The 27,924-nt window shown below is 47.7% G+C and overlaps 1 protein-coding gene across 5 annotated transcripts in view; it reads right to left on the bottom strand.

Annotated features, from left to right (window-relative positions):
- ASTN2 (astrotactin 2) overlaps nt 1-27,924 on the bottom strand; it is an 886,721-nt gene that overhangs the window by 464,597 nt on the left and 394,200 nt on the right. For 4 of the 5 annotated variants that reach the window (XM_066256387.1, XM_066256388.1, XM_066256390.1 and 1 more), the window contains 3 exons: nt 12,360-12,444; nt 11,772-11,846; nt 10,909-11,046 (listed from right to left, as the gene is read on the bottom strand). In XM_066256387.1, the coding sequence (XP_066112484.1) occupies nt 10,909-11,046; nt 11,772-11,846; nt 12,360-12,444 (298 nt within the window). The remainder of the gene's footprint in view (nt 1-10,908; nt 11,047-11,771; nt 11,847-12,359; nt 12,445-27,924) is intronic. The other variant, XM_066256389.1, reaches the window with a different exon arrangement.

Here is a 27,924-nt window from a genome sequence, read left to right as displayed (position 1 = left end):
GGAGGCCGGGGGAGAGGGTGGAGGAAGCAGGGTCCTGAGGTGAGAAGCCTGCATTCAGATTCCAGCTCGTCTTCTCCCCAGCTGTGTGGCTTCCAGGTCTTAGAGTGTCAGCTTCCTCCCCTGTGGGAAGGGGGGTTAAAAACAGCGTCGACCTGGGAAGACGGGCCATTGGGGTCACACGGGAGACATTGTATGGAGGCCTCAGCCCAGTGAGGCACGCTCGCCCCGTCTCAGGGATGGAAGCAGGACTGAGACCCAGGCGTCCTACCTCCCAGCTCAGGCTGCTTGCTGAAAATCCCTATCTCCATGCCTCTCTCTCTCTCTCTCTCTTTTTCCTTCTGAGGACCTGCCATCCCAGTTCCACATCAGAGGTCCCATTTGCAAAGTGTTTAACTTCTAATGCAGATATAACAAGCCGTTTCTCAGTTTCACTGTATCTGCAAAGCCTTCTATAATTCAACATCAAATATTTATTATTACATTTATTAAAGTTTTAATAATTTAGCATCCCCTGCATGTCAGAGAGGAGCTCAGCTAACTGGTTCCCCTGTCTCCAACCTGGGTCACTTCAATATTTATATTCCAAAGTTTCCATTTGGGTTTCATTTAGCAGAGCCCGTGTCGTGGGCCCTTCGCCGGAGCCGACAGCCGGGGATCGCCGCAGCCTCCCCAGCGGCCAAGGCTAACAGAAACCCGGCGCTGAACGACGTTTGAAGAGATTTACCGAGTCTGGGCAGAACTCATCCTAATAGACTTCACTTTTATTATGATGGCTGAACTGAAACGGGGGAGGAATATATGCATCTCCAGGCAGACTGGCTGCGTGACAGGCAGCGAGGACACAAAGAGACGTGGGTCTAGCGTAGGTCCACTTGGTGGGGGTGGGGGTGGGGCCTTTCTAATAATGCTCCTCAGAGGGACTTCATTCTCCTAACGGAGAAGGGACATGGTGGTGCAGGGCAAATTCTAATAATGCTCATATTCCAGGAACCCAGCTGAGTGCCAGACGACTCCCTGTTTCCCCCAGACGCTCCCCCTTTTCTTATTTATTTATAGCAAGAGAGAGAGACAGAGAAACAGAGAGGGACAGACAGACGGGAAGGTGGAGAGATGAGAAGCATCAATTCGTAGTTATGGCACTTTAGTTGTTCATTGATTGCTTTCTCAGATGTGCCTTGACTGGGGGTGGAGGGACTCCAGCAGAGCCAGTGACCCCTTGCTCAAGCCAGCAACCTTGAGTTCCAGCCAGTAACCATGGGATCATGTCCATAATGCCACGCTCAAGCCGGCAACCCCCCACTCAAGCTGGTGACCCCACACTCAAGCTGGTGAGCCCTCACTTAAGCCAGTGATCTTGGGGTTTCGAACCTGGGTCCTCAGCATCCCAGGTCGAGTCTCCACTTAGGGCCCCCTTTTTCCATTTAATACTTCATCTTCCACTGGCATGGAATGGACTTCCACATGCCCAGTGGATTGAGACAGGAAGTCCAATAAGTCTACCCTTATACAGAATCTTATACAGAATCCTGACATTTACTGACCACTTACCAAACAGCTTGAGTTCAAATCCTGATTCTGTGACTCATCATAATATGTTGAGCAAATAACTGAAAAAAAAAATCTTTTTGTGCCTCAGTTTCCTCATCTGTAAACAGTAGAAACTCCATCATTGGCTTGTTGTGCAGAGTTAGGACTAATGTGTGGGAAATGCTTACACAGGGTCTGACACAAGGGAAGTGCTCAATACATGTTAGCCATTATTTATTATTTATGACCATGGGGCTAAGGGTTTAAATGTCTCTCATTTGATTCTCTAGAACATCCAAAGATATAATAGCAATTACCATTCCCATTTACAGACAGGAAACTGAGGCTCAGGATGTTTAAGTAACGTAACCAAGATCAGAAAGTAAGTGGTGGAGCTGGGATTCGAACAGGACCAGGCAGAGAGGCTCAGCACCCTCCTTATTCCCTTTACCCAACATTCTTCTCCTCTGTTTCCAGCAGGTAAGACAAGATGGTTGCCTGTGGAAGTTCTTTCGCCCTTTGGGAATGTCTGCACGTCCGCATGAATAATTGGTGAGGAAAGGGAAGTGGCAGAAGCATGATGGGGTTGAGATGCTAATGAGACGCTAATGAGAACTGAAGAAGCCCACCCCTATCTCATCATGCCTGCTGGGAAAGGACCTGTATATCTAAGTGGACTGCCAAGAGTGTGCCTACGTGCGCGCGCCTACACACACACACACTCACACACACACACATTCATTAACAAAATCCATGAGCATTACCTCCAGGAGGAGGGAGGCATTTTGAGAATTAAACCAGATAAGGCCTTTATCAAGATACATCGCCCCAGACTCTGCTGCTTGGGGCCTTCCCAGCTGGGTGCCTCCTGCGATATGATCCGCCTCCCTCTTGCTGCCCCACACATCCAGATGGTCTCCTGGGCCTTACCTCTTTGCCTTTGCCACCGATGTCCAAATTGACCCAGAGGAAGAAGGGTGCATCCCTTCCCTGCACTGCCTCTGTACCACGCACGCGCGGACGCCAGCTGTAGTCACCTGACCCCACTATATTGCCCGCTTACGTCCTTATTTGCACCACGATGCCTACTCAAACCCCTAAAGCTTCTCACTCACGGAACACCGATGACCCGTGAGATGCTGTAGGAGTTATTCTATACATGTCATGCAACCATAATAACAAAATTGGAAAGAAGCACAGCCTTCTGCACTTTGCAGGTTTGGGAAAGGAGGTTGGGAGAGGTGAATTGACTTGGCCCAAGGCGCCCAGGGAGCAAGCTGTGGAGTGAAGGCTCCCGTCCAGGTCGGCAGGGTCCCAAGCCTGCAAGCTCTTTTCCTGCCCCTTCTTTCTGGTCGCTGTGTTTCCAGAGCCGGCAGCTGTGCTCACCACACAGGGAAGCACCTAGAGTGTATCCAGAGGATTTCGCCTTCGATCGATGACCCACATGTCCCAAACACTCTGTGTACCCAAGGGTGCGGCCGGGGAAAAGTCCGATGCCGGTACCGGTACCTGGAGCAGTCCCCCAGGAGCACCTGCTGGTGGCCCTGGAGTGGCGAATACAGGATCCTCAGGGGCCCTCAGAGGTTTTGCTGACTGTGCTAGACCACGTGGCCCACAGGTGAGGAAAGGGAGAGAGAGGGGGAACAGAGCACCGTGCTCTGTTTCCTTTCCTCTGCTCACGGTCTCCTCCGCCACGCACCCCTGGGCGCGACGCTCCAAGCGTGTTAACCGGAACCTTCCTCATCGGGCATGCCACCTCAAGTTCCCGAGCTGTGTCCATAGAGAGGGCATCTGTGGGGAGTTATTGTGTGGTTTTGTTTTAGTCCAATATCCACTCCCTGCCTGTGCTGGTTCCCCTCGGGGAACTATCCTACCTACCGTCCACAATCAGTAAGGGTTCCTCCCTCCCTTGCTGATTTCAAGAGTGGCTTGGGCACCCAGGTCTGGCTCATTAGGACACTTTCCCCCTTCAGGCATTGGGATGTTGGCAAACAGGTCAAACAGAGGCAGCGTAGCCCAGAGAGGAAGAATATGGAGCAAGGAGTCAGATTCTCTGATTCAAATCCTGCTTCTGCTGTTTAGTGGCTGTGTGACCTTGGGTAAGTCATATAACCTCTCTGTGCCTCTGTTTCCTCATGCATTCAGTGGAGCTAATCAGGGGTGAAGGTTCCCGTAAAGCAGTGGTCCCCAACCTTTTTTGGGCCACGGACCGGTTTAATGTCAGAAAATATTTTCACGGTCCGGACTTTAGGGTGAGACGGATAAATGCACAAAATAAAATTATACGACCTGCGTAAAAACTGTGGTATTTTTAAATATAATTGTCGAACTTACGAGACAAGCATCAAGAATGAGTCTTAGACGGATGTAACAGAGGGAATCTGGTCATTTTTAAAAAATAAAACATTGTTCAGACTTAAATATAAATAAAACGGAAATAATGTAAGTAATTTATTCTTTCTCTGCGGACCAGTACCAAATGGCCCACGGACCAGTACTGGTCTGTGGCCCAGGAGTTACGGACCACTGCAGTAAAGCACTGGGAACGCTGGTGCTTTACAATGGCACTCGTGGTACTCTGGGCTAATGCCAATAATCCAGAATGATCTTAAGATTCTTTTTATTTTTATTTTATTCTTTTTTTTATTAAGTGAGAGGTGGGGAAGCAGATAGACTCCTGCATGTACCCTCACTGGGATCCATCTAGCAAGCCCCCTACTGGGGCTATGATCTGCCCATCTGGGGCTGATGCCCTGTTGCTCAGCAACCAAGCTATTTTAGCACCTGAGGTGAGGCCATGGAGCCACCCACAGCGGCCAGGGCCAACTTGCTCAAACCATTCAAGCCATGGCTTCAGGAAGGGAAGAGAGAGAGAAAGAAAGAGAAGGGCGAGGGAGCAGTGGAAAAGCAGATGGTCGCTTCTCCTGTGTGCCCTGACCAGGAATCAAACCCGGGATGTCCATTCACTGGGCCGATACTCTACCACTAAGCCAACTAGGCATGGCCTATCTTAAGACTCTTAATCACATCAGCAAAAACCCTTTATTTTTCCAAATAAAATAAGATTTTCTCTTGGAATCAGAATACAATACCTCTGCGGGTCACTCTCAGTCTACCTTAGGTAGAGTCTGAAAGTCTGCCTTTCGAACAAGTTGCCAGGTGAAACTGAGGCTACTGGTCTAGGAACCACACTTTGAGCACCAGTGACCTAGTGACTTCCTGCTAATAGTTCACAGTGTGGCTCAGAAGGCTCTCCTCAGTAAGGGCTTCCCTCTAATCCCCAGGTGAGCTTAATCACCCGCTCCCTGTGCCCTTTCTCTGCCTGCTTTGAACTGTCACAAAGCATGGCATCCTTCTGTTGGCAATTTTGTCTCATTCAGTACACTGAGATCTCTGTCTTCACATGTTTATACCCTCCCTCCCAGTACTTAGCCTGGCATCCACTAGGTGTTCAATTAATTCTTAGCCCTGGGAATTGAAAGGCCAAAAGAATAAGGAACCATCCTTAATTCTATTCAAGACGAATTCACTGTGAAAACGGTCACCAAGTGAGCAGGGCTGGCTTGCATTCTGATATCCGATAATTCTTTCCACAATGTGCAGGGATTTGACAGTATTCCACCATTTCATTTTCATTGATTTGAGATTATAGAAAAGCCACCGAGAGGCTCCAAAAGCTGGGCTTTGTGGATGATTATTATTCCAACTATAATAGCTATTCTCCCGTCTCGCTTATAAGAAGAACCGGCTCTGGCTGACATTGTAAAGAAGGCCCAGTGTGCAGCTGTTCAGTGTTGTGTCTGCCATGCTTCTCTCCCCACGAACATCTTTTATTTCATCTCTCAAGTTGGTCTCTTGTTCCATGCTCCTGGCTACGCCACACGATTCTTTATTCATCTCTGTTTTTCCATGGTCCCGGGCACAGTGTCTGGCACACACAGGAGGGGCCCCGGTGAAGGTTTTCAGAATTGAAAGGAACACGTGTGCAACTTCACTAGAGTTCGCTCCGCTCCACCACCTTTGGAGCCGACATCATTAGTGTCTCAAATGCTAACAATCTCATTCCCCGCGCTCCCTGCCGGGGCAGGCTGGCCACGACAGCAGAGGGCTCCTCTCTGGCCCTTCACCTCCTCAGACTTGAAAGTCTTTCCTTCAGCCTTAGATGCCACACAGCCAAATGCTACCCACAATCCAAGGTTAACTACCAGTGATCTCTCTCCTGCACATACCTGTATAATTCCTTCGGCCAGGATTTCTTCTTCCTTTTCCACGCACCCCCTGCCCACCCACAACCCAGCACTCTGTGTGTACTGCTCAAGTGCCTCTTCATTCATTCTTCAAGTGTCTCCATGCACATGAAGCCCCCAGACTTACCATATACTGTAGTAGATGTTGTATGTTCATTTAAGTCTCCCCCAAACCCCATGGCAAATGGATTAGTGTAAACTTGTAATACTAAGACACTGTTGATTTTAAGGTGCATCTTCCCTGGTTGGTTGGCTCAGTGGATAGAGCATCAGCCTGGTATATGGACACCCTGAGTTCGAGTCTCATTTCCGGTAAGGGCACACAGGAGAACCGACCATCTGCTTCTCCCCTATCCTCCTTCTCTTCCTCTTCCTCTCTCAGCGCCAGTGGCTCTATTGGTTCAAGCATTGGCCTGGACACTGAGGGCAACTCAGTTGGTCTGAGCAGCAGCCTCAGGCATTGAGGATAGCTTGGTTGATTTGATCACTGACCCCCAAGAGGGTTGCCAGGTAGATCACAGTCGGGGTACATGTGGAAGTCTATCTCACTATCTCCCTTCCTCTCACTAAAAAAATAGAATAAATAAATAAATAAATAAAAGATGTATCATTAATTGGATGTAGCCTTTCAGCAAAAGGAACCAAAAAGAACTAAAAAGATGAAGAGAACAGCGAGAACAAAAATGCTATGCTATGCTACAATAACAGCAAACATAATAACTAATGCTTCTAGAGAGTTCACCATGTGCCAAACTCAGTGCTTTACAATGTAGTATGTCATTTAACTTCACCATGCCCCGTAAGGCATAGGTATTATCCACATTCTCCACAAGGGTAAGGAGCTGTATAGAAAAGCTCACACAGTTCACAGGTGGCAGAGCTGGGATCCAAATTCAGGTAGTTCATTGTTTATGCTTTTAAAACAATGAACTACCGCCCTGGCCGGTTGGCTCAGTGGTAGAGCGTTGGCCTGGCGTGCAAGGGGTCCCGGGTTCGATTCCCAGCCAGGGCACATAGGAGGAGCGCCCATCTTCTTCTCCACCCCTCCCCCTCTCCTTCCTCTCTGTCTCTCTCTTCCCCTCCCGCAGCGAGGCTCCATTGGAGCAAAGATGGCCTGGGCGCTGGGGATGGCTCCTTGGCCTCTGCCCCAGGCGCTGGAGTGGCTCTGGTCGCAACAGAGCGACACCCCGGAGGGGCAGAGCATCGCCCCCTGGTGGGCAGAGCGTCGCCCCCTGGTGGGCGTGCCGGGTGGATCCTGGTCGGGCGCATGCAGGAGTCTGTCTGACTGTCTCTCCCCGTTTCCAGCTTCGGAAAAATACAAAAAACAAAAAAACAAAAAACAAACAAACGAAAACAATGAACTACCTTATGTAGTAAACCTTTTGTTTAATCAAAACAGAACATATAATACATAGAGTGCAAATCATGTCTGTAGAGCCTGAGGCATTCTTACAGATTGAAAACATCCATGCAACCGCCAAACAGATCAAGAATTCATTATTATCAGCATCACATAACCCTTATCATGCTTTCCCCATGTCATTGCCCCTTCTACCATGCAAAGCTGATCCCTACCCTTTTTCTTTCTTTCTTTCTTTTTTTTACTTCATAGATTAGTTTTTACTGGTTTTGATCTTTATATCAACATATATAACTGAGGCTTGAACAACAACAGAGTTTAAGGGTACTGAGCCACCGACCACTACACGGTCAAAAATCTCCATGTACTTTTTATTTATTTATTAACTCATTCATTCATTTCAGAGAAGAGAGACAGAGAGAAAGGGGTGGAGCAGGAAGCATCAACTCCCATATGTGCCTTGAGCAGGCAAGCCCAAGGTTTCGAACCGGCAACCTCAGTGTTCCAGGTCGACGCTTTATCCACTGTGCCACCGCAGGTCAGGCCCCATATACTTTTGACTCCCTCCCAAATTAATTTTATTCTTTGTGTCTTTTCATAATTCTGCTATAATTGTGAGATTCATCAAAAATTTGTGTGGTTGTTGTGTTCTTGAATTTTCATCATTTATAGTATCCTGTTGTATGATTATTCCATAATTCATTTTTTTTTTTGCCAATTTGTGTATTTCCTCCCCAGCTTTTTAGCAGTACAAATGAGTATTCTTGAATGTATTACACACAATTCTGTTAGGTGTATCATTTGAAGTGGAACTGAAGGGTGATCGAATACATGGACACACAACTAAAGAAGACACTACCCAACAGGTTAACAAAGTGGCCATTCTAGCTTACAGTCCCACACTACGGGTATGAGAGTTCCAGTTGTCCCCTGTCCTCACCACCATCTGGTGTCATCCGTTGTTTTACATTTAGCCACCCAGGTAGGTAGAGCCTGCCCATTTGACTGCTAACCTGTGCTGCCTCCCGCAGTGCGAGATTCCATGCTTGCATACTATTCTATGGCAGACTAAAAACCAAATAACAACTGGCCAAGTGCCACTATGTGCTCCTTTCCAATTGGACTGGGACGCTTATCTTTTCCTTTCTGACTCCGCCTTCCCACAGCCTTTCCTCCACTCTCTCTGCTGTGAGTCTATGGCATATTATCGGCTATCTATAATTATGATCTATTATTTATTAATTTCTAACATTATCATCTGTTCTGAACTTATTAATTCTTTAAACGCCCATGATACGCCTGCCTGGCTAAGAGCATGTCAAACAAGGTTTATTCGTGCAGCTTGGAAATCTCAACCTACACAGCACAGATTCTTTTGAATGGTGATGATCACAATCTTTCTTCCGCCCTTGCAGGGAAACCAACGGGCGTGTGAGAGGTAAAGGGAAGATAAAACTTAAAAAGGCTGCCTGTGATTGCTTCAAGCCCAGACACAGGCCCGTGGGCACCCCACGCAGGAGAATAATTGAGTGCCCTCATCAAACCAATACTCTTCAAATATTTTTACAACGTTTCTCTAAAGGAGATGCTTACTGGTTGGTCGAGAAAGGGTTGAGAAGGAGGGTGTCTAGCTGCAGATCACCGTCCCCATCTCCTTTGCAATCCTGAGCAACTCTGCTCCGGCCCCAACCTGATGAGAGCATCCTCTCTGTGTGGAGCCAGGCACAGCACTCTTCGCTGGTAGCTCAGAAGCATCTAACTGGACCATGCCCCTTAAAGGTTGACCCGTTTCAACACATTACAGCATTCCTTCCAACTACATCCAGCATGCTCCCTGAAATGCATTCTCCTACTTTTCTCATTTTTAAACATTTCCAAAGATAGTCTGGAGTCCCTGAAGGTTGATATTCTGGGCCCCTCCTTGGCTGGGTTACTATTTAACATAATTCAGACTGAAGGAGGAAAAGCAGCCATTTTATCCTGAAGATCAAGGTCTTTCTCAGTAGTGTGACATAGTCCACAACCTTCTCAACACTGCCTTCCCCACTATCACCAGTTTCTACTGGGACTTTACTATAGAAGGAATGCAATTCATCTAAAATCAGTGTGATGTAACTTTGGGAGCATATGATGTACCAACATTTACCTATTTAATCATTATAACTCTTGGGAGGTTTCAATGAAATAGAAACATGGATTCTGGAGCTGGAGAGATCTGGGTTGAAACCTGGTTTGGTCACTTACCTAGTGACTTAACCTTTATGTCTCAGATTATATTTTACTCTGTAAAGCAAAAATAATAATAACAGCATCGACTCATGGGATTGACATGAGGATGTCATGAGATGTTAGTGAGGTGTTTGTTTCGGCACATAGGAAATGATCAATGGATATGAGTCATTATTATACTCCGTGAGGAAGGCGCTGTTATTATCCCACTTTGCAAACAAATGCAAGCTTAGCCAGTTGAACGTGTCCAGGATCACATAGCACATACAAGGTAGGGATGAGACGTTAACCCCGAGAGAGGATTACCACCAGTCAGTCTGCTATCTTTAGCTGTGCTGAATTCACAAAGTCAATGTCAATAGTATAGAACTCTGAGGAAAGTTAGTGCAGACCGTCTTGCAGTTGACTTTAGTCAAAGTCACTGGGTGGCTTTGATGATCGTCTTTCAGCCAGATGGTCTTCACTCCATCTTTACACTACATCCTGCAGAGAAACCTTAACACATGCTTTACTGAGGTCTCCTCCACTTCAATTCGATCAAACATGGAAATAGTCATCTACCACTAATTAATTTATGTGTGCCTGAAAGCATCTTAGTTCTTAATAATTACTACCGCATTTCTTCAATGCTATCCTTTTCATAATTTATTCTTTTTTTTTTAACTGCCTCCTTTGGGAAATGCCAGTAGGCTGAAAAATCACATCAGGTTCATCCTTCCATGACAAGTGAGAAGGTGAGAATAAACAAACTGTAAAGCAGGAGAGCTGGGTTCCAGGACCTTCCTATCAAGGTGCCATGGAAATATGAAAACATCTTCATTCAGACTGACCCAGAGCCGGCTGCTCAGTGGTAGAATAACATTCACTAGGAGCAGGAACCGCCATGACTCCAAGTTCCAGTTCAGGGGCCAATTAAGTGCATCGGAGCCAATTTCAACAGGACTATCTGAGTCCATTTTTTATCACATTTAAATTTCTAAAATCCTTCTCTTAATCAAACTGGGAGACAGAAAACAAAACAAAACAAAACCCTCCACTAGAAAGCTCTAAAATAGTGGTAGGATCAGATCTAATACCACTGGTTTAATTAGATCAATAAACATTTAGTAGATGTCCAATATGTGCCAGGAACTGGGGATTAAAATGCTAAATAAGTTATCTTCTTTGACCTTGAGAGAGTCTTTACGTAATGGGACAGAATGATATGTAAGCAACTAATTAGACTACAGTAGAGTAAATTTATAATGAAGTTAACCACGGGGTAGAAAACGTGTACGGAAAGATGCAGTCTCCGTCCTTTCCTGAGTAAAGAATACATAGATGTGACCTGGACATTTAGAACCAATGTGGCCTTGAGTCTGCTCTCAGTATCAGAGTCACAACAGAAAGTTATCTCATTCTCCATCATTTCACTGTTGTGACCCTCCAATATACTATTAAGCAATGATCTTTGAAAAGATAAGACTGTTAATGATCCCATGATTTGGCAGATAATGTGTGCTTCAAGGAGTCCCTGCTACAGAATACTGGAGACGATTTCCCTACCTGACATCGGCGGGGTCTTCCGTGACGAGCACGTCGGTCTTGCAGCTGGCCAGCGGGTTGATGGACAGCTCCACAGGCGGGACCACGAAGCTTTTGCTGACAGGCAGCCAGAGTCCTTGGCCCAAGCTGAAAGTAGACCTGCAATGTAACGAGTTTCCATTGGGGAACTCCCTAGGAAGCACAGTGAAATCAGAAGACACGGGCCCCTCCTTCCATCCCTTCTCAAACCCCTTCTCACTTCCCCATCCAACTCAGTCCCCTGTATTCTCCAAGGCACAATTTGGGCCAACTTAGCTCAGACTGGGACAGCCACATCTTAAACCTGTTAATCATGCAGCCCATGTGAGTCTAGGTCCTGACTCCTAACAAACCGTTGGGCTGTGAGATGACAGAAACCATGTCAGCTCTGCTTGCCCAGGCGGTCCTGGTCTCTGGCAGAGTCCCGTAAGTGACCGTTTAGTGGGCAGAGGGAGTCTGCACAAGGTTAAGAGCATGGACTCCGAATTCACCTGGACCAAAATCTGATTTCCAGTTCTGTATGTCTTTATCAGCTTAAGTATTGATGTTTCACCCAAGATTTCACGGAGGCAGCAGGAACAGGTCCCATGGTTATAGAATGTGCTTAAACCACTAGACTAGACAATCATTAATGTCTCTTCCAGTGTAAGTACCCACGTCTTTAAGGCTAGATACCAGACCGATAAATATGAGCTCCCCATAGTCACCGGGGCCATCGTGGTGCCCCTGTGCCGATGAAGAGCAGCCCAGAAGAGCACACAGGTTCACTCACCTAAGGAAGGACAATGACACTTCCCCCTAAGAACCCTCCCCACCCCCCAGCATCAACAGGATTCTCAACTCACCTGAGAATCTTTTCAGGGGCTTGCTCCCCTGTCACCAGATCATAGCCCCTCTCGAGTGTCGTATAAGGCCAAGGTCTATAGGAAGAATAGAAGGAGGAAAAGAAAAGGAGATAAGAGATCACATTAGTCATAGGTAGGTAGAATGCCTGTGTGGACATTGCTTAAAGGTAGCTTTATAAACACCCAACTTTTGCAGAAGTAATTACTATGTACATTATAAAAGAATGTCTCTGTGTTATGGGAGGACTCAGCACTTTACATTCCCTCTTGTCCATTTTGGAGCCAGGTATAAAAACCCGGTTCTCTTTGTCCATCAGTCCACTTAAGGAAATGCTCTTTGATTACGTATGGGTTGGGAGGGCGGAGCTAGACTTCATCATTTGTTTTCTAGGAGAATCCTCATGTACCGTCAATACTAAAATGGATTCAATGGGAAACAGAGTTCACTTTCACATCTAATTGTATTTGCAGGAATACAATTGTTACAGAGAAAGAGTCCTCATGGTGGTTTCGAGCCTCCGGCAACAGAACAAAGGAGGTGGGGCTGGTCCTCCACTGTCCCTTCCCCCAACGCCCTTTGCCACTCACCCTTCACTCTGCCCCCAGTCGCTGCGCACACACAGATGTCTGTGGACTGGGTCAGGGGCATAGCCTTCGTGACAGCTACACTCTCCTGTAAGCAGAAAGAGAAAACAACCTTGTGAAACCCTGTCTGTTCAAAACAGTCTTCTCTGCCAGTTTCTTTGTTTTCTTCGAGAATAAAGTGAGATGCTTCAGTTTAGAAAATGTCCATGGAAGGATTTTTTTTTTGGGTCTAACCGCCACATAGTTAATAAAGAGTTTATTCATTTGTTCATTCACTCATTCATTCAAAAATTCCCTGCCAGGCTCTCTGCTTGGCACTGGGGATACAGAGATCAAAGGTACAACCCAGATGCAGAAAGGGGCTCATGATTTAATGAGGGAAACAGAAGGTGATCTGGTGGCCACAGATGGAGGGGCTCGATTCAAATATTGAAGTTATGAGAAAGTACATATGTATTAAAAGTGTACTCAGAAAATTGAATTCTCTCCACTGGAATGAATAATTCATGTACATTCATAAGTCCCAAAGCAAATGTCACCTCCTCCAAATATTTTTGATTTCCCCTTTTGGAAAAATTGTTTTCATTTACAATCTCCAGATTTTATTTTAATTTGTTGTTGTTTATTTTAATTGGTTTTACTCTCCTCTCCTCCTCTCCTTTCTCTTCTTGTTCCCTTCCATCCACCCATCCACCCATCTATCCACCCATCGACCCATCCACCCACCCACCCATCCATCAATCCATCCATCCATCCATCCACCCACCCACCCATCTATCTATCCACCCATCTATCCATCCATCCATCCATCCATCCATCCATCCATCCATCCATCCATGCTTCTTTTCTTCTGTCCATGTCTTATGCTTGACCAAAAGAAAAGCATAAATTCTCGCCAGGATTCCATGACTCTTTCAGTATATTCTGCTGGTTTAACCCACTTGGGGTGGTCAGTAAGGTCTCATTTCTTAGCATATCTTCAGAGTTCATCATCCTGGAAGGGTTTTCAGAAGTGCTCTGTCCTGCTCCACTGTTCATTCATTAAGGTTTTGATCCAATTAGTGATTAGTCTTCCCTAAGGTGTATTTGTAAAATGCTCACAGATGGTTTAACCAAAAATAGATTCTATAAAAAAAATGTGTTTGGGAAACACCATCCAATTCCTCAGAGCCAGCGAAATGTGATTCTGCATGCGGGTAATAAATATACAGTTGTCCCCAAACTTATTCACCTTGGGAAGCTCGCCGATGGAACAAGTGCTGGGACTAGGATTCTGTAGAACACACCTGGGAAAATGTCTAGGCAGGGCCCCTGGTTTAGCTCACCGCCTAGAACACAGGACGTTCTCAACACTATGAGTTGAACGAATAATTATGGAACGGCTCTGGTACCTTTCCAGACTATGGCTGTCAGGCATCCTTCTCTCTCGTCTGGAGAGACCACTCACACACCCCCCAGACGAACCTGCAAGCCTCCGATCCCACAAGCATTCTATTGACTCTGATCTGAGAGTTTTCTAACTGTTTTTCTTAGAAATGTATCTAGTTCAAGGGGGGAGGGGGAGGGACTTTGCAACTTTCAGATTTGATTTTCTTTAAAAAAATTACTTTTACATCTCTTTCATGGTAATAATAATAATAATAATAATAATAATAATAAAATTAAATAAAGGCTAACCACTCAGCTATTACATGCCCGAGAATTTGGGACCCTGGAGAGCATCTTCACGTTATATTGTCCGCAGGACTCATTAAAACATATCTCCTGTCATCTTTGTTTCATTGAGGACGATTCCGGGACTGTGAGTGGAGGTGCTGACAAGCTCATGCCACTTACAATGGCATGTCTTAGGAATCAGGATTTTCTCAACCTTGTGCTCTCCAAACCAAACACGCTAGTGACCAGGGTGCTAAGGTAAAACAGGCTGTCCAACCATTGGCCGTTACTCCCGATTTCAAAATGTTTGCATTGATCAAATAACCTTATTGTTTTGATCAACCCACTATAAATGTTAATTAAGCATCTGACTTTATACAAAGCATTCCGAGTGTTAAAAAAAACACACCACTCTCCTAGTTTCATATATTATAATGCTGCTTTATCTTTGCACTCCGGCACTAGCAAACACCTGGCAAACAGCCTGAGCTGAGTACATGGTAGTTGAACGAGGTAGTAAGACAGAATATGGGGTGAGAATGGATCAGAGATAGTATTCAAAATATTCAGAATGAGATGGGCAAAAGGAGAGAGGCCAGGAGAGAGACCTACCCTCCCCCTCCCTGGACACCTGGTACATAAGGAGTGAGGGGTGCTTGCAGGTAGCCATGGTCTGTGTAGCTCCCCCCTGCCCCCGCCTCCAGCATCATGCCCGGGGTCTTCCACTGAATGTGGGTGTGATCTAATGGACTGATTGTTACTGGAGGTAAAAATCATGGGAGAGCTGGGGTCCTTGAGATTTGGATGAGAATAATTTACCAAAGTGGGAGGGGTGGGAGTCCCTAATGATGTGTTAAAATGCAACGGTCCCTTCATGAAATATTCACCACTTTAAACACGTCGAATATTAAAGATTAAAAGTCCTGGGATTTGTCCTCGAGACTCCCAGGACTGATTTATGATCTGCCACAAGCCACAGTCCTCATGATTCATAATGGGAGAGGTAAAATGTTTACCTCTGGCGAAGGGACAGGAAGTCAGGCTGGGGTTGGCCGGCGGGGGGGGGGGGGGAGGGCTTCTGGGAAAGGGGGCTCTTTCTTCTTTATGGAAAGGGCTACGGCTGAGGTACCTGTCTCTCCTACCAGTGACTCTGCAAGTAAGGGCCACAGGTCACTTTCCTTTCTTCCCCTCCTTCTGGGAATGTTAGTGAGAATGAAAAATCTCTCCAGGAAAAGGGCGCCGCTCTATTTTTCTCTTCTCCGTGTGCTTACTAGGCAAGTTCCCCCTGCCTCTGAATGGATCATGAATTACTGACGCTCATTATACAACAAATATGTATTTTGCAAATGCGAGGCATCCACCCTGGAGGCCCTCTGGCTGCCTGGAGAACAGGAAGCGAGGAGGGGGGAGGGCGTGAACACTGGCGGCAGACGGACCAGGGTTCCCATCCTCCCTTTCTCTCTCCCTGGACAGATGGTCTTGGGAAGTGCACCTCACCTTTTGGGGACTTGGTTTTGTCATCTGTAGAATGGGATGGCGGTAAAGTCACTCTGGCGAGCTGAGTAAGAGTTCACTGAAACAGTGAAGGGTAGAGCTCAGGGTTCAGGTAGACCCCTAGTGTCCTCCCATTTACCCTTCACTGCATTCTGACCTATGCTAACATGCTAACTCGGGGGACTTTGTAGGAGTAACGTGCTCCGGGCTGGGCCTCCGTTTTCTCATCTGCAAAACGGATAATTGGGGTAGATGTTCCTCGGTTCTGAGCATCAGTGAGATTCAGCTGTTTGTGTTGCTTTCCCGAATCTCTAACCTCTGCTTTCTGGACACTGTTTGTTTTAGCCTTAACGATGATCTCTTAGCAACTGGGCCAGGTGTCTCCAGCAAGATTTCCATCAATGCCATGGCCGTTGGCTGCATTGACTTCTGTGTCCCGTTTTGCTGACTCAGCCTACCCGCCATTATTTTGCAACCAAGTATTTCCTTCTTGCGAAGGGCGAGCCTCTGACAGAGCTGAGGATCACACCCTTCCCTGGGCAAGGTCTTCCCTCCATCCTGCCTCTGCGTACACAGAGCAGCCGGGCTGTCAAAGAACAGCTCCAGGGACTCAGGGTCACAAGGTCCCCATGTGCTCACTGTGGACACCCCTGCCCCCTGACTCCTGTCACGGCGGAAGCTCCTTCTAGGAAGGATGACACCTATCTTGCTCGCCACGGTGTCAACACCAGCTGTACGGCGTGGTTCATAAATAAGAGGGTGGGTGTATTTCATAATAGTAATGCCTATGCCAACAGGATAGGAAAACATTTTGTTTTTTAAATGCCTGTTTTCCCCCATGAACCTGGGAGTTTTCTTGATTGCAAAAACCTTTTCTTAATCATCTTCATATCCTAGTAATTAGTATAGTGCCTGATGAAGGAGAGGCAGTGCATTTGCTAAATGAATGAATGAATAGATAGGTGAATTAGTGAATACATAAACATATTCTAATTTTCATAAATTTGGGCTGACTTCATTTAGAATAATGCCGGTGCTGCTGCTAGAGACGGAAAGAAACTTTGTTACATCCACGACACGCATTTGCCGAGGAGATGGGAAGTGTAAACGTGAGTGCTGATAAAAATGTCTAAAATAGAATTCTATTCCACATCAGAGCAGAAAAAAGCTCTTATGGACCATCTAGTTCAAATTGTGGCAGCTTTATTTTCCAGAATAGGAAACAAAAGCTCAGAGAGAGAAGGTGTTTGGATGAATCGCTGACCTTGCCCCCGGGCCAGGCAGAATTAAAACCCAGGGCTCTTGGCCATGACCTCAGCATCCTTTCACTGCACTAGTGGTCTCAACACTCTTTTTTTGCTCTTCTTTTTGCAAGTGAGAGGAGGGAAAATAGAGACAGACTCTCGCACATGACTCGACTGGGATCTACCAGCAACCCCTGTCTGGAGCCATGCTTGCAACTGAGCTATGTTTTGTTTTGTTTTTCAGTGCCTGAAGTGGAGGCTCTCTAGAGCTACCCTCAGTGCCCGGGGCTGATGCACTCAAACCAATCTAGCCATGACTGCAGGAGAAGAGAGAGAGAGAGAGAGAGAGAGAGAGAGAGAGAAGGGGAAGGAATAGAGAAGCAGATGGTCACTTCTCCTGTGTGCCCTGACTGGGAATTGAACCCAGGACATCCACACACAGGGCCAATGCTCTACCACTGACTGAGCCAACTGGCCAGGGCCTCAACACTTCAACATAATACCTAGCAACAGTTTCTAGAATTTTTTTTCCCTTGTACCCCTCTGATATGTCCGAGTTCCCTATAATGACAATGCATTTCATTTACAAATAGAAACTTTTTTTTTTAATATAATGAATTTGAACTATTCTTAACAGTTTAAAAACACACATTTGTATGTGATTGATAATGCAGACCTTTAAAAATAAGTTTAATCTTTCATGAAAGCGGTGCCCATAAGGGAATTCACTTAAATAGATTTTCATTGTGTTAATTACTAGAACTCTGTGTTATCAGCTGTAGACGAGTTGCACTGGTTTTAAAATATTTACTCGTTATGTCTCCCAGGTTCCACTTATTGAATTCTCATTTTTTTTTGTTACATGCATTCTCACTCCATAAACGCTTGGGTAAAAAACAACAGAATCCCTCAATTATGAACAATCTTGAGTTGATCTTGTATGAGGCTTGCTAAATTACTTCAAAACGGGCAGTGCCTTCAGGGGAATCATGGCAGGCCGGCGGGCCTCTGAAAACAGTTCAGACCCTGGGCCCTGGTGTCTGCCGTCCTGTTTTGGATTTAAATCATGGCTCTGCCTCTTAGCGCTTCGAATGTGTATGAACTTGATCAAGCCGCTTCACCTCTCTGAGTCTGTTCCCTAATCTGTAATGAGTGATAGCTCTGCCGGAAAGATCAGCGATGCATTTCAAAAGCTCTCAGAGCAATCCTAACACATTTCTTCTTGCGGTAAACATCCTAACAGTTCGAGTTTTTGCATCCCTGTTTCCGGGGAAAGCGGGCCAAGGTAGGGTCTTGTTTTAGAGGGAAGAGAAGATGCTTTCTAGACGAAGGATCAGCTCAGTGGCAACGAATGCCCTTGGCAGAGCAAGAGGGACCTTAGTGTCTTTGCCTACTGATGGGGGTGGCTTTCATGAAGTCACCTAGGAGACTGATCCCCGTGTTCCCAGAACCAGCAACACCTATTGCCTTTTTCCTACAGCTCCGCCTACTGACGGAGACTCAGGCACAGGAGGACGGGGGCCTCAGCCGGAGGGTGCCGCCCTCCATCGCCCGCAGCTCAGAGGGGCTCGTCACCTGCCCGGGAGAGAGCCAGATAAGTGCACAGCCTTCCTCCCAAGCCGACCCAGCCATCTGGCTCCTCTCCTCCCACCCTGTCATCCTCTTGTGATTCCAATTTTCACCCGCTTCCAACCAGGTCATCACTTATCATCGCAGGCCAGGGACGCCGGCTGCTGCTCACTTTCCCATTTACTCTCCTTGCCGTGGCTTGGACAGACCTCTCCCTGGGCCCTTGGAGCCATGAGCGTGTGCAGCATCCTTTCCCGTTCTGAGCCTCTTCACGTCTGTGTCACTGGAGTCTAGCTCAGGGCCAGGCAGGTGGTGGGGGAGGCATGGGCGAGGTGTGACATCGCTGGGGGCCTGCCTCGGGCTAGCACTAGTGGAAGACACTTGAAATAAGTTATCGTGTGTCACCTCGCAGGTCACGCCTGTGACTAGGATGAGGAGGAAAGCGCGCGTGCCCACATTGTAAAATAAGAAAACCGCAGCTCGGACTTGATTAGTCCTTTGCCCTAGGTCAAAAAGCTCATGTCCTCTCGCATAATCGCAAACAGCACAACAACGAGAATAACCGCAAGGGCAGGAGCAAGGAGAGCTGCCTTTAATTCGACGATGATCGTGGGCTAGACACCAGGATAAGGGAAGAAGGGATCCTCCAGTCGCATCCTGCCGATTTCTAAAGTTTCACTATACATAAAGGTGAAGAACTGCTCTTGCAAACACCTGCTGTTCCAGTGAAAATACTACATGCAGATTGTACTGAATTCATAACACCTCTAGAGGAAGGGTATTTGGATTTTTACTAGCAGGGGTCAGACACAGGGGTAACATCACACCTTCTGCTAATTAAGCAGCTACTACATGCTGACCTTAGCCCAATGATTGCTGGTATCCATGACAACACAGGGAGGAAGGTTCATTAGCGCAACTTTAAGCAGTACATGCCTCTGAGGCTTGGAGAGTGTGAGTGAGCTGCCCAAGGTTGTGGAGAGAGGAGTGAACATCCCAGCCCAGCATCTCTTAGACTCTTCCTTCCCAAGCTCTGTGATGGCCCTCCAGGATGAATGCTTCAAGAGAGATGGTAAAACAGTCAAAGGCAAGGATTGAACATGAACTAAAGGGACCAGGCTTACAAGGACTGAGACACATACTGTTTCAAGGCACTTTCGTACCTGCTCCCCCGTTCAGTCTTCACAATAAACCTATAAACTAGCATTATCTCCACGTCACGAGTGAGGAACAGAGAAGAGGAGCAAGGTGGTGATTTGTTCAGAGTTCAGATTAGCAGTTCCACGGTGCATTACTTTACCTCTGTCATGGATCATAAATAGTCCTGTCTCTGGCTTACCAAATTTATCATAAAAAATATAATACAGGGGAAGGGAAAGAGGTCTACTATTTGCTCAGCATGGCACTAGGCATGTCCCATGTCAGGAAAAGGACATATGTGAATTCTGGCCACTTTCCTGATGATGGGAGATGGTGGCAGAAATGGGGCTGACAGAGTGGCTCAGACTTGATCCTGCCTGTATGGGCTGAACTATATTCCTTCAAAATTCATATACCCCTGGCACCTTAGAATATGACTGTATTTGAGATTTGGCTTTTAAAGAGGTAATTAAGTTAAAGTGAGGCTACTAGGGTAGGTCCTACACCAGCCTGCCTGGTGTCCTTACAAGAAGAAATTAGGACACGCAGAAAGAAACCATGAATGAGTGAGCAGAGACGAACGGCCATGGGAAGAGGCAGCAAGAGGACACCCATGTGCAAACCAAGGAGAGAGCCCCCAGGAGAAACCAACCGTGCAGCACCTGGATCTTGGCCATCATCCAGCCTCCACAACTGTGAGAAATAAATTTCTAGTCTTTAAGCTAAAAAAAAAAAAAATGCCATGGTACATATACACAATGGAATATTATGGGGCCATGAAAAAGAAGGAAGTATTATTTTTTTCGTCAATATGGATGGAACTGGAAACTACTATGTTAAGTGAAATAAGCCAGGCAGAGAAAGAAAACTATCATATGACTTCGTTGATATGAGGAATCCTACAAATGATGTGAACCGAGGAGCAGAATAGAGACAGAGGTGGGATCAAAGGATCCAGAAGGAAAGGGGATGATAGAGCGATCGGATGAGATGAGAGCAGAAACACCAAATACTGGAGGGAAAGGGGGAGGGTGTTATGGGGAGGAGGAAAGAGGGAATGTACTGGGCAACACGGGGGACATCAGAATCTATGTAAACACAATATTAATAAAAAATGTAAAAAAAAAAAAAGAAAGATGGTAAAGGGCACAGCCCAGGACATCAGGGGGTGTCCAAGGTATAGCTACACCGGGGGGGACTGACTTCTCGGTGTCCAGTCCTCATTGCTCTATGGAAGGGTTATGCCTTCAGACCCCTGCCATGGCTGGTTGTGAGGACAGAATGTCTTCCCTCACCTTGGTCTTCAAGCTCGTCACGTGACTTACTTTGGTTCATGGGATGTAGCAGACAGGATGGAAGCTAAGGTGTACAGTGTGCTGTGTGGCTGGGCCAGCCTATTGCCACGAGCAGACCATGCTCCAAATAGTGGCTGCTCTAAGAGGCTGAGGGGCATGTGGAACAGAGCTGGAAAACACATGAGTTTGCAGCTGAGTTCTGGTGAGAGCGGCCCACCCAGCCATGCAACAAAGCGGGGAATGAGAACGGGTGTTGACAATAAAGGGTTGTGGTTACTTCTTACGCAGCGTTAGTGTAGCAGAAGCTGCCGATACACCTCAGACGTCTATGCCGCCCGCTCTATGAATAACGGAACCACTTTCTTCCCAAACAAGAAGCCTTTGAAAAATCTTAGACTGGATTCTACTTTGTATCGTCTCCACATCCGGATGGTACCTGAATTCCCGTGACCCTCTCTCCTTGTTGTCACTCAGACCCATGCCTTCCCATCTCCCCGCGCGGCCGCTGCCCCGCTGCAGCCCCTCAACATGGCCCACGTGCGCTGCTGAAAAGGCCGTGTCACTGGCAACCTTTCAGTGTCCCCCGTCCCCCGTCTACACTCACCGAACGCCGGCTATCTCATCAAAGAACAGCTGCACTCATGGCTCGTCAGGGCACTCTCAGTGGCTGGCAGTTGTTTTCAGGGGAGAGTTCATACACCCTCATCTGACATTCAAAGCCCTTCATGATTGGCCCTGGCCCATCTTCCCAACCTTACCAACCACTCTTCCTCCCTTGTACCTCTGGTGCTCTAACTCCCTCCGTGTTCATTCATCAGAACAGAACTCTCTGAGACCCCCCTGCAGAGTAGTGCCAGCTCCTCACAGCAGGTCTGCCCTGCGAATTGGAGAGGGATGGGTTCAACAGAGCAGCGACTGTGGGTTCAGAGAGAGTAAGAGGTGAAGGGGAAATTAAGTGGCAACAAGATTGTTTAGTAAAGCAATGAGTTCATCTGGGCAGCTGGAAATGCAAGCGTCATCATCAGTGAATGCATTTTAGAATGCTGTCCCCCCGTGCGACATCATTGAGCAAAGCATTTTACTTTTCTTGGCCTCAGTCTCCCCATCTATAAAATGAGTAGCTAGTGCTCGGAGACACCCAAACAGCCCCCCCATACCTTGTTCAAATGCCAGACCTTGTTTCCCCCTCTAACATACTCTGGTCTTATCTTTTGAAGTCAGGATCTACCCAGGAACTGGAGGAGAAGATTGGGCATGTGTGGGAGGCAGAGACACGGGGCTGAAGTGAAAGAACAAGAGAATATAATTCGAACATGTATAAAGTGAGGATGATTTCCTGAGAGGTCTACACAGCCAAACGTGCGGTGTGACCTGGGCTGGTCCCCTCCCTCCCTCCCTGGGACCAGTTTCTCTATCTGTGTAGAGAGGAGGTTGGTCTTGACGGCATCTTGGCAACCTCTCTTGGCCATCTGGGACGTCCCTTTTCTCCTTATACTACTGGCATAAGACATGTCAGCCTGGTTCTTCTCAAAGCATTTGAGAAAACTTGAACACTGGCGTTTCAGCTGCTGGTCCCTCGTTGTCATTCACCATCATACTGCTGAGAGCAAGGACAAGAAAGAGAGGCCAGAAGGTTTCGGTGGCGCAGGCTGGTGATCGGGTCTGGTGGAGATCAGAGTCCTTAATCGAGCGGTATGGGGACGAACTGGCAGTGACCCAGCTCATGTGAGCAGCCATGTAGGCTGGCCCGGGCTTTGAGCTCTCTCCTGGGCTTCCTGCTGTTGTCAGTTCCGCTCTTCTCCCCACGTGGTCTCCACCTCCTTCTGCCAGATCTCACTTCTTCAGACCGGTTCCCATTCTCCATGCCATTCCTCTGAGGCTGGCACAGGTGGGATCAGGGCACAGCAGTGCACCCAACCAATTCTCTGCCTTCTAGCCTCTGCCACTCCAGTGTGGAGACCGAAAGGACACTGTGGCACTGACACCAGATGTGATTTGTGCTGGGGGGGGGGGGTGCCAGAGCCATGGAAGCCTGAAGAAGGAGTGTCGAACCCTGCCCCAAGGTCAGGACGTATCAATGACGAGGAGGAGTAACAAGAATAAGGGGACACTCAGACTCCTAACTGCCAGAGGGTGTTGGAAGTTCTCTGTTCATATTAACTCATGTGACCCTCATGACAAGCCTCTGTTTATAGGTTCTAATTTCATCCCCATCTTCCAGATGAGGAGACTGAGCCCCAAGAGGGGTGAAGGAATTTGCTGGCTTAAGGTCAGAATGCTGAGTGTCAGAGCCAGGACTGGAGTCCAGCTAGGCTGGTTCCAGAGAGGGTGCTGCTGGCCCAGGCAGTGTTGCCTCCCTCTCCAGGGGAGACAAAGGCAGAGGCAAGGACAAGCATACGTCACAGTGTGCATGGGAAATTGTGGGCTCTTTTGCTTCTCATTCAGCCGGGTACACTGGGTCAGCAGGATCGGCGAGCCAGAGAGTTTAATGGACACTGAGGAATCCTGCCCTAGTTCTGCAGGGGCGAGACAACAGTCTCCGGGAACCCCCCACGTCCCCTCTACAAAAAGTCTTTTCAACCGAGTCCAAGCATTGTGCGTGGAAAGAGGCCGTTGAAAGCAGAGCAGACTGGCACAGCGCTCAGTCTGGGTTTGAACTCTGCCTTTGTTCTCCAATGTCTCCATGACTTTCCATTCCTGCCCCTGGCCGAGACTCAGCTTCCTCCATTCTCCAGGGAGGTCCATCATGCCTGCCCCCGTTACTGAGCAACACGAACGACGCTCTACTCTCCGAACCAACGCCTGCTGTGCTCTGATTACGATTAGGGAGCAGGTTGTGTTAGTGTCTTTCCTGATTGTCTCTTATCCGAGCCCCTGGGTTAGAACCTGGTAAAAGGGACAAGCTAAGAGAGGAACTGTGATAAGCTGATATGTTTGATGCAGATCTTCACCTTTGATCCAGCCAACCATTCTGTGAGGCAGGGGCTAATGTTACCCTGATTCTATAGCGGAGGGCCTGGAAGCCCCCAGGAGTTATGTGAGTAGTCGCTAGTACACACAGTGAGAAAGCAGCAGGGTGGAGATTTGAACTCGGGTCTACTTGACTCAGAAGGCAGAGCTGCCGACAGCAGACCAGGTAAGATTAAGGAGGGTCAGTATGACCCAGAGTCTCACTGAAAATGACCCCCCTCCGTCGGAGCTTACAGGGACGGAGATGAGACGAGGCCAGGCGGTTGTCAGTGCCATGGGCCCCTGCAGCAGTCCCTCAGCCTGTTGGTAAGTGGTCCTTCTCATCTCCCTGAGCCTCGCCCTTCTCACCTAGCGGATGGGAAACATAGGCCCTCCCCTCTCCCATTCCCAAGCATGCAGTGAGGACAAAAGATACGCTTTATTTCTATGGCGAGCACATGATGATCCATCATGCAATTGTTCCCTGCTTGAACAAAACCTGAAACAGCAAAGTGAAAAATACAAAATAAATTAAGCAGGGGGTAATGACTCATTTTGCAAAAGAGTTCTTTACAAAAGAGCATCGATGGCTCTTTCAAGCGTCGGCTATCTTTATGAGTTCAAAATAAAACGCATTTGTAAAAATTAAAGCAAGGAGAGTACTGATTTTCCAGATGTGCACTGAGTACACTGAGCTGCATGGGTGTGATCTGCCCATACCATCAGTGCCACAAAGCAAGAGGGTCCACACAGCCCCGGGTGGGGGGGGGGACCTTGGCCTCTGCCTAGCCGGGAATCAGGAAAGTGAAGAGGGCCTGTGGAGAGCACGTGACTCTGACCCTCTGTTTCAGAGGGTCCCTTACTCCACGGGCCCTCGGCCTTAGCTCTCGGCAGATGGTCAGAGTGATAGCCAGCTTCCACGGAAACTGGGGAATTGTCATTTCCAGTTCCTTCCATCTGGAATAGTATACCGCTTTACATAATGTGTACATTCAGTCGAACCCAGCTGATGGACACTTTGCTGAACTCACTCCTGATTGTAGTCACATTCCTGGTCCCGCCCTCCTGCGCCTCTGGGTCCTCATTCTCTTCCGTGGTCCTCCCCACCCCCCCCCTCCTATCTTTAGTGCTCAGTCTTGGTGTTTTTGCAGCTTCCTCAGTTTACCTCTTTGGTCTCTGCTTCTCTGTCTCTCTTTCCCTCTGTGAGGCCCCACAGACCTTGCTGTCTGTCTTTCTCTGTGCCTTGCTTTCCCTTATAGCTCTGCCAGTGAAGAGGACTTGAGCTTGAGTCCCAAACCCACCTGGATTTTCTCCATCCACAGGAGGACTCAAAAAAGAGGAGAGTCTGTCCGTTTCAAGGGTGAATGTGAAGATCACACAGAATGCGGCCTGTAAGGTTCCCAGAACAAAGACTCCACTCACTGTCTGTGAATCCCGTGTCCCCTTCTTTCCTCCCCCTTTTCCAGCTTCCTCCCCTGTGCTTACCTTTGCACTGGGCCCTTCCCATCCGCTCCGCCCTCTTCGTCCCGGTCTCACACAAGCACACACATGCCCCGCGGTGCCACCCCTCATGCCGCTTCCCGGCCAGCCACCACTTTTCTGGCAACAATTTAATTGAAAAACAGTGCAAGTTCTCATCAGTTTCTCTTTTGTTTTGAATGAATGTATTGGGGTAACATGGGTTCATAATATTATATGGGTTCCGGGTGTACAATTCTATAACACATCATCTGTATAATGTGCTGTGTGTTCACCACCCCAAGTCAAGTCTCCTTCCATCAGTTTCTCTTACAAAACATTTTTCTGCCACACGGACGGGTACATGATGGAGAGTTGTTATGAATCATTAAAACTAAGCAGCGTGTGTCCAAGTGGCCCACACTGGGCTCTGCCAGGGAGTCGGGATGCGCTGACATGTCCATGCCCGGTCATTAGGCAGGTTGTGGCAGGCTGTTCACACTGACCTCGCCTGACTTGTGTGGAGCCACTTGAATTCCCAGATGCCCCATCCGGAGGGACAGTCGTGATGTGCCTCCCCCACCCGCTGTGGTTATGACATTTAGTGAAGGTTTAATTAAGAAACATTTAATACTATAACGAAGAGGCTGGGATGGACACACACACACACACACACACACACACACACAAACACAGCCCTCCCACTCAGAGGCCTTTAATCATCTCCACTGACGGGAGCACTGCCTTGAGCAAGAAGAACTAGGTGGTGCAATGGGCTGGCCCTCTCCCCACGGTTTCAAACAACCAGAACAGGCTATGGCTATTGCTATTGCTGTTATAAATGATTCTGTGGAGGCCCCTTTTTGCTCTGAATCTGTTATCATGCCTTCCGATCCATCAGGGTTATGTCTCTTATGGGTTAAGCATCGCCAACACTGGGCATTCTTTTTGTCCCCAATTCAATAACCCCCACTTGCTGAATACATATATTTGCCATCTGAGGTAGCAGGTACATCGCATTGATCATAATTGTCACAACCACCTAGCAAAGGTAAATACCTTTTCTTCTGATGAATAAGAACAGGAAAGTTGAGACTTGGGGTGAAATTAAGCAGTTTGTTCAAAACCAGACCAACAGAGGCAGAGCCAAGATTTCAAGCCCAGGCCTGTCTGAATTTGATACCTGGACTCTTGCCATTCTGCTCTGACAGCCCCTCACAGAACAAAGCACAGCCCACCATGAGGGCAGCTTGATCTTGAGCAAATTAAGGGAGGTTGCAGTATCTTGTCTGCATCCCTCCTGGTGACGGACTCAATCTTGGGGCTCAATATCTGTGAAAGACAGATGTTAATGGAGCTTATGGGGAACTGGACATGCCCTGAGGTCCTGCATTGAAGCACTTCTTTGCATGAATGAGTGGATCTGGTCATAAGCCTTTAAGACACACCTGGAAGAGCTCCACTGGAAGCCAAGACCTCCTTCACACCCTGGGAAAGACCCCTGAGGGCACCGGCGCACGCTGCAGCGGGGAGCCCACCTCCCAAAGACCAAATATCTAGGCTGCGCTACACATCCTCAGATAATAGGGAAATGAAGCTTCGGCAAGGTAGTCAGGAGACTGCTGCTGTGCTGCGAAGCTACCCAGTGACTTGGGCAAGGCCCTGACCCTCCCTGAACATCTGTGGGAGGGGATTGGACTAGATCAGTGGTCGGCAAACTTGTTAGTCAACAGAGCCAAATATCAACAGTACAATGATTGAAATTTCTTTTGAGAGCCAATTTTTTTAAACTTAAACTATATAGGTAGGTACATTGTTATTAACTTAATTAGGGTGCTCCTAAGCTGGCCTTTGAGCCACACTCAAGGGGCCGAAGAGCCGCATGTGGCTCGCGAGCCACGGTTTGCCAACCACTGGACTAGATGGTCTACATGATTCCTCCCAGCCCTAGATCTCCGTGTTCTTGGACCATTCCCAGCCAACTTGCCCTGGTGGAAGAATCTTTAAAGGCTTCTCACCAGGAGGGCTGGAGAGGCCACTGTCATGAATTATTTGTCCTCCTCAAGTTTAAGGGGGCACTCAGGGTTGTGCAAGTTGAGGGTTGACACCCCAAAATGAGGACATGCTTGTACTTTGCGCCTAAGACTCCTTCCCAACCTCACCTGAGTCCCAGCCCGCTTAGAATAGTGTTCATTAAAGCCCTACTCGAACCCTCACACGCATCACACTGTGTCAGTGTTTCCCTCCTCTCCCCTCCTACGTCACTGGTGTCTGTAATGCACTGAATGTTTGTGGTCCTCCCGAATTCATAGGTGGAAGTCCTAATTCCCAGTGTAATGGTATTCAGAGATGGGGTCTTTGGGAGGTAATTAGTGTTAACTGAGGTCACGAGGGTGGGGCCCTCCTGAAGGGATAGTGGTCTTAAAAGAAGTAGAAGAGAGAGAGCTCTGTCCCTCTCTCCTTCTCTCTGCACTCAGGCCCTCAGGAAAGGCCATAAGAGGAACTGACCATCTGCAATCCAGGAAAGAAACCCTCACCATGAACAGATTCTGTAGCATCTTGATCTTGGACTTCTAGCCTCCAGAACCGTGAGATGTGAGGTTCTTGTCGTTCAAGCCACCTAGTCTATGACATTTTGTTGTGAGAGCCCAAGTGGATTATGACAGTGTCATCCCATCCTGGGTCCTTTCTTTCGAGACAGTGTGAAAACTGGTGGTCCTGGAGCTCGTACACATGGAGGGGGACACAGCAATTGTGTTCTTC

Source organism: Saccopteryx bilineata, chromosome 2, assembly GCF_036850765.1.
Source record: "Saccopteryx bilineata isolate mSacBil1 chromosome 2, mSacBil1_pri_phased_curated, whole genome shotgun sequence".
NCBI classification, from domain to species: Eukaryota; Metazoa; Chordata; class Mammalia; order Chiroptera; family Emballonuridae; genus Saccopteryx; species Saccopteryx bilineata.
The sequence above is the reverse complement of the archived record's forward strand: the minus strand, read 5'-3'. Positions and strand labels throughout refer to the sequence as shown.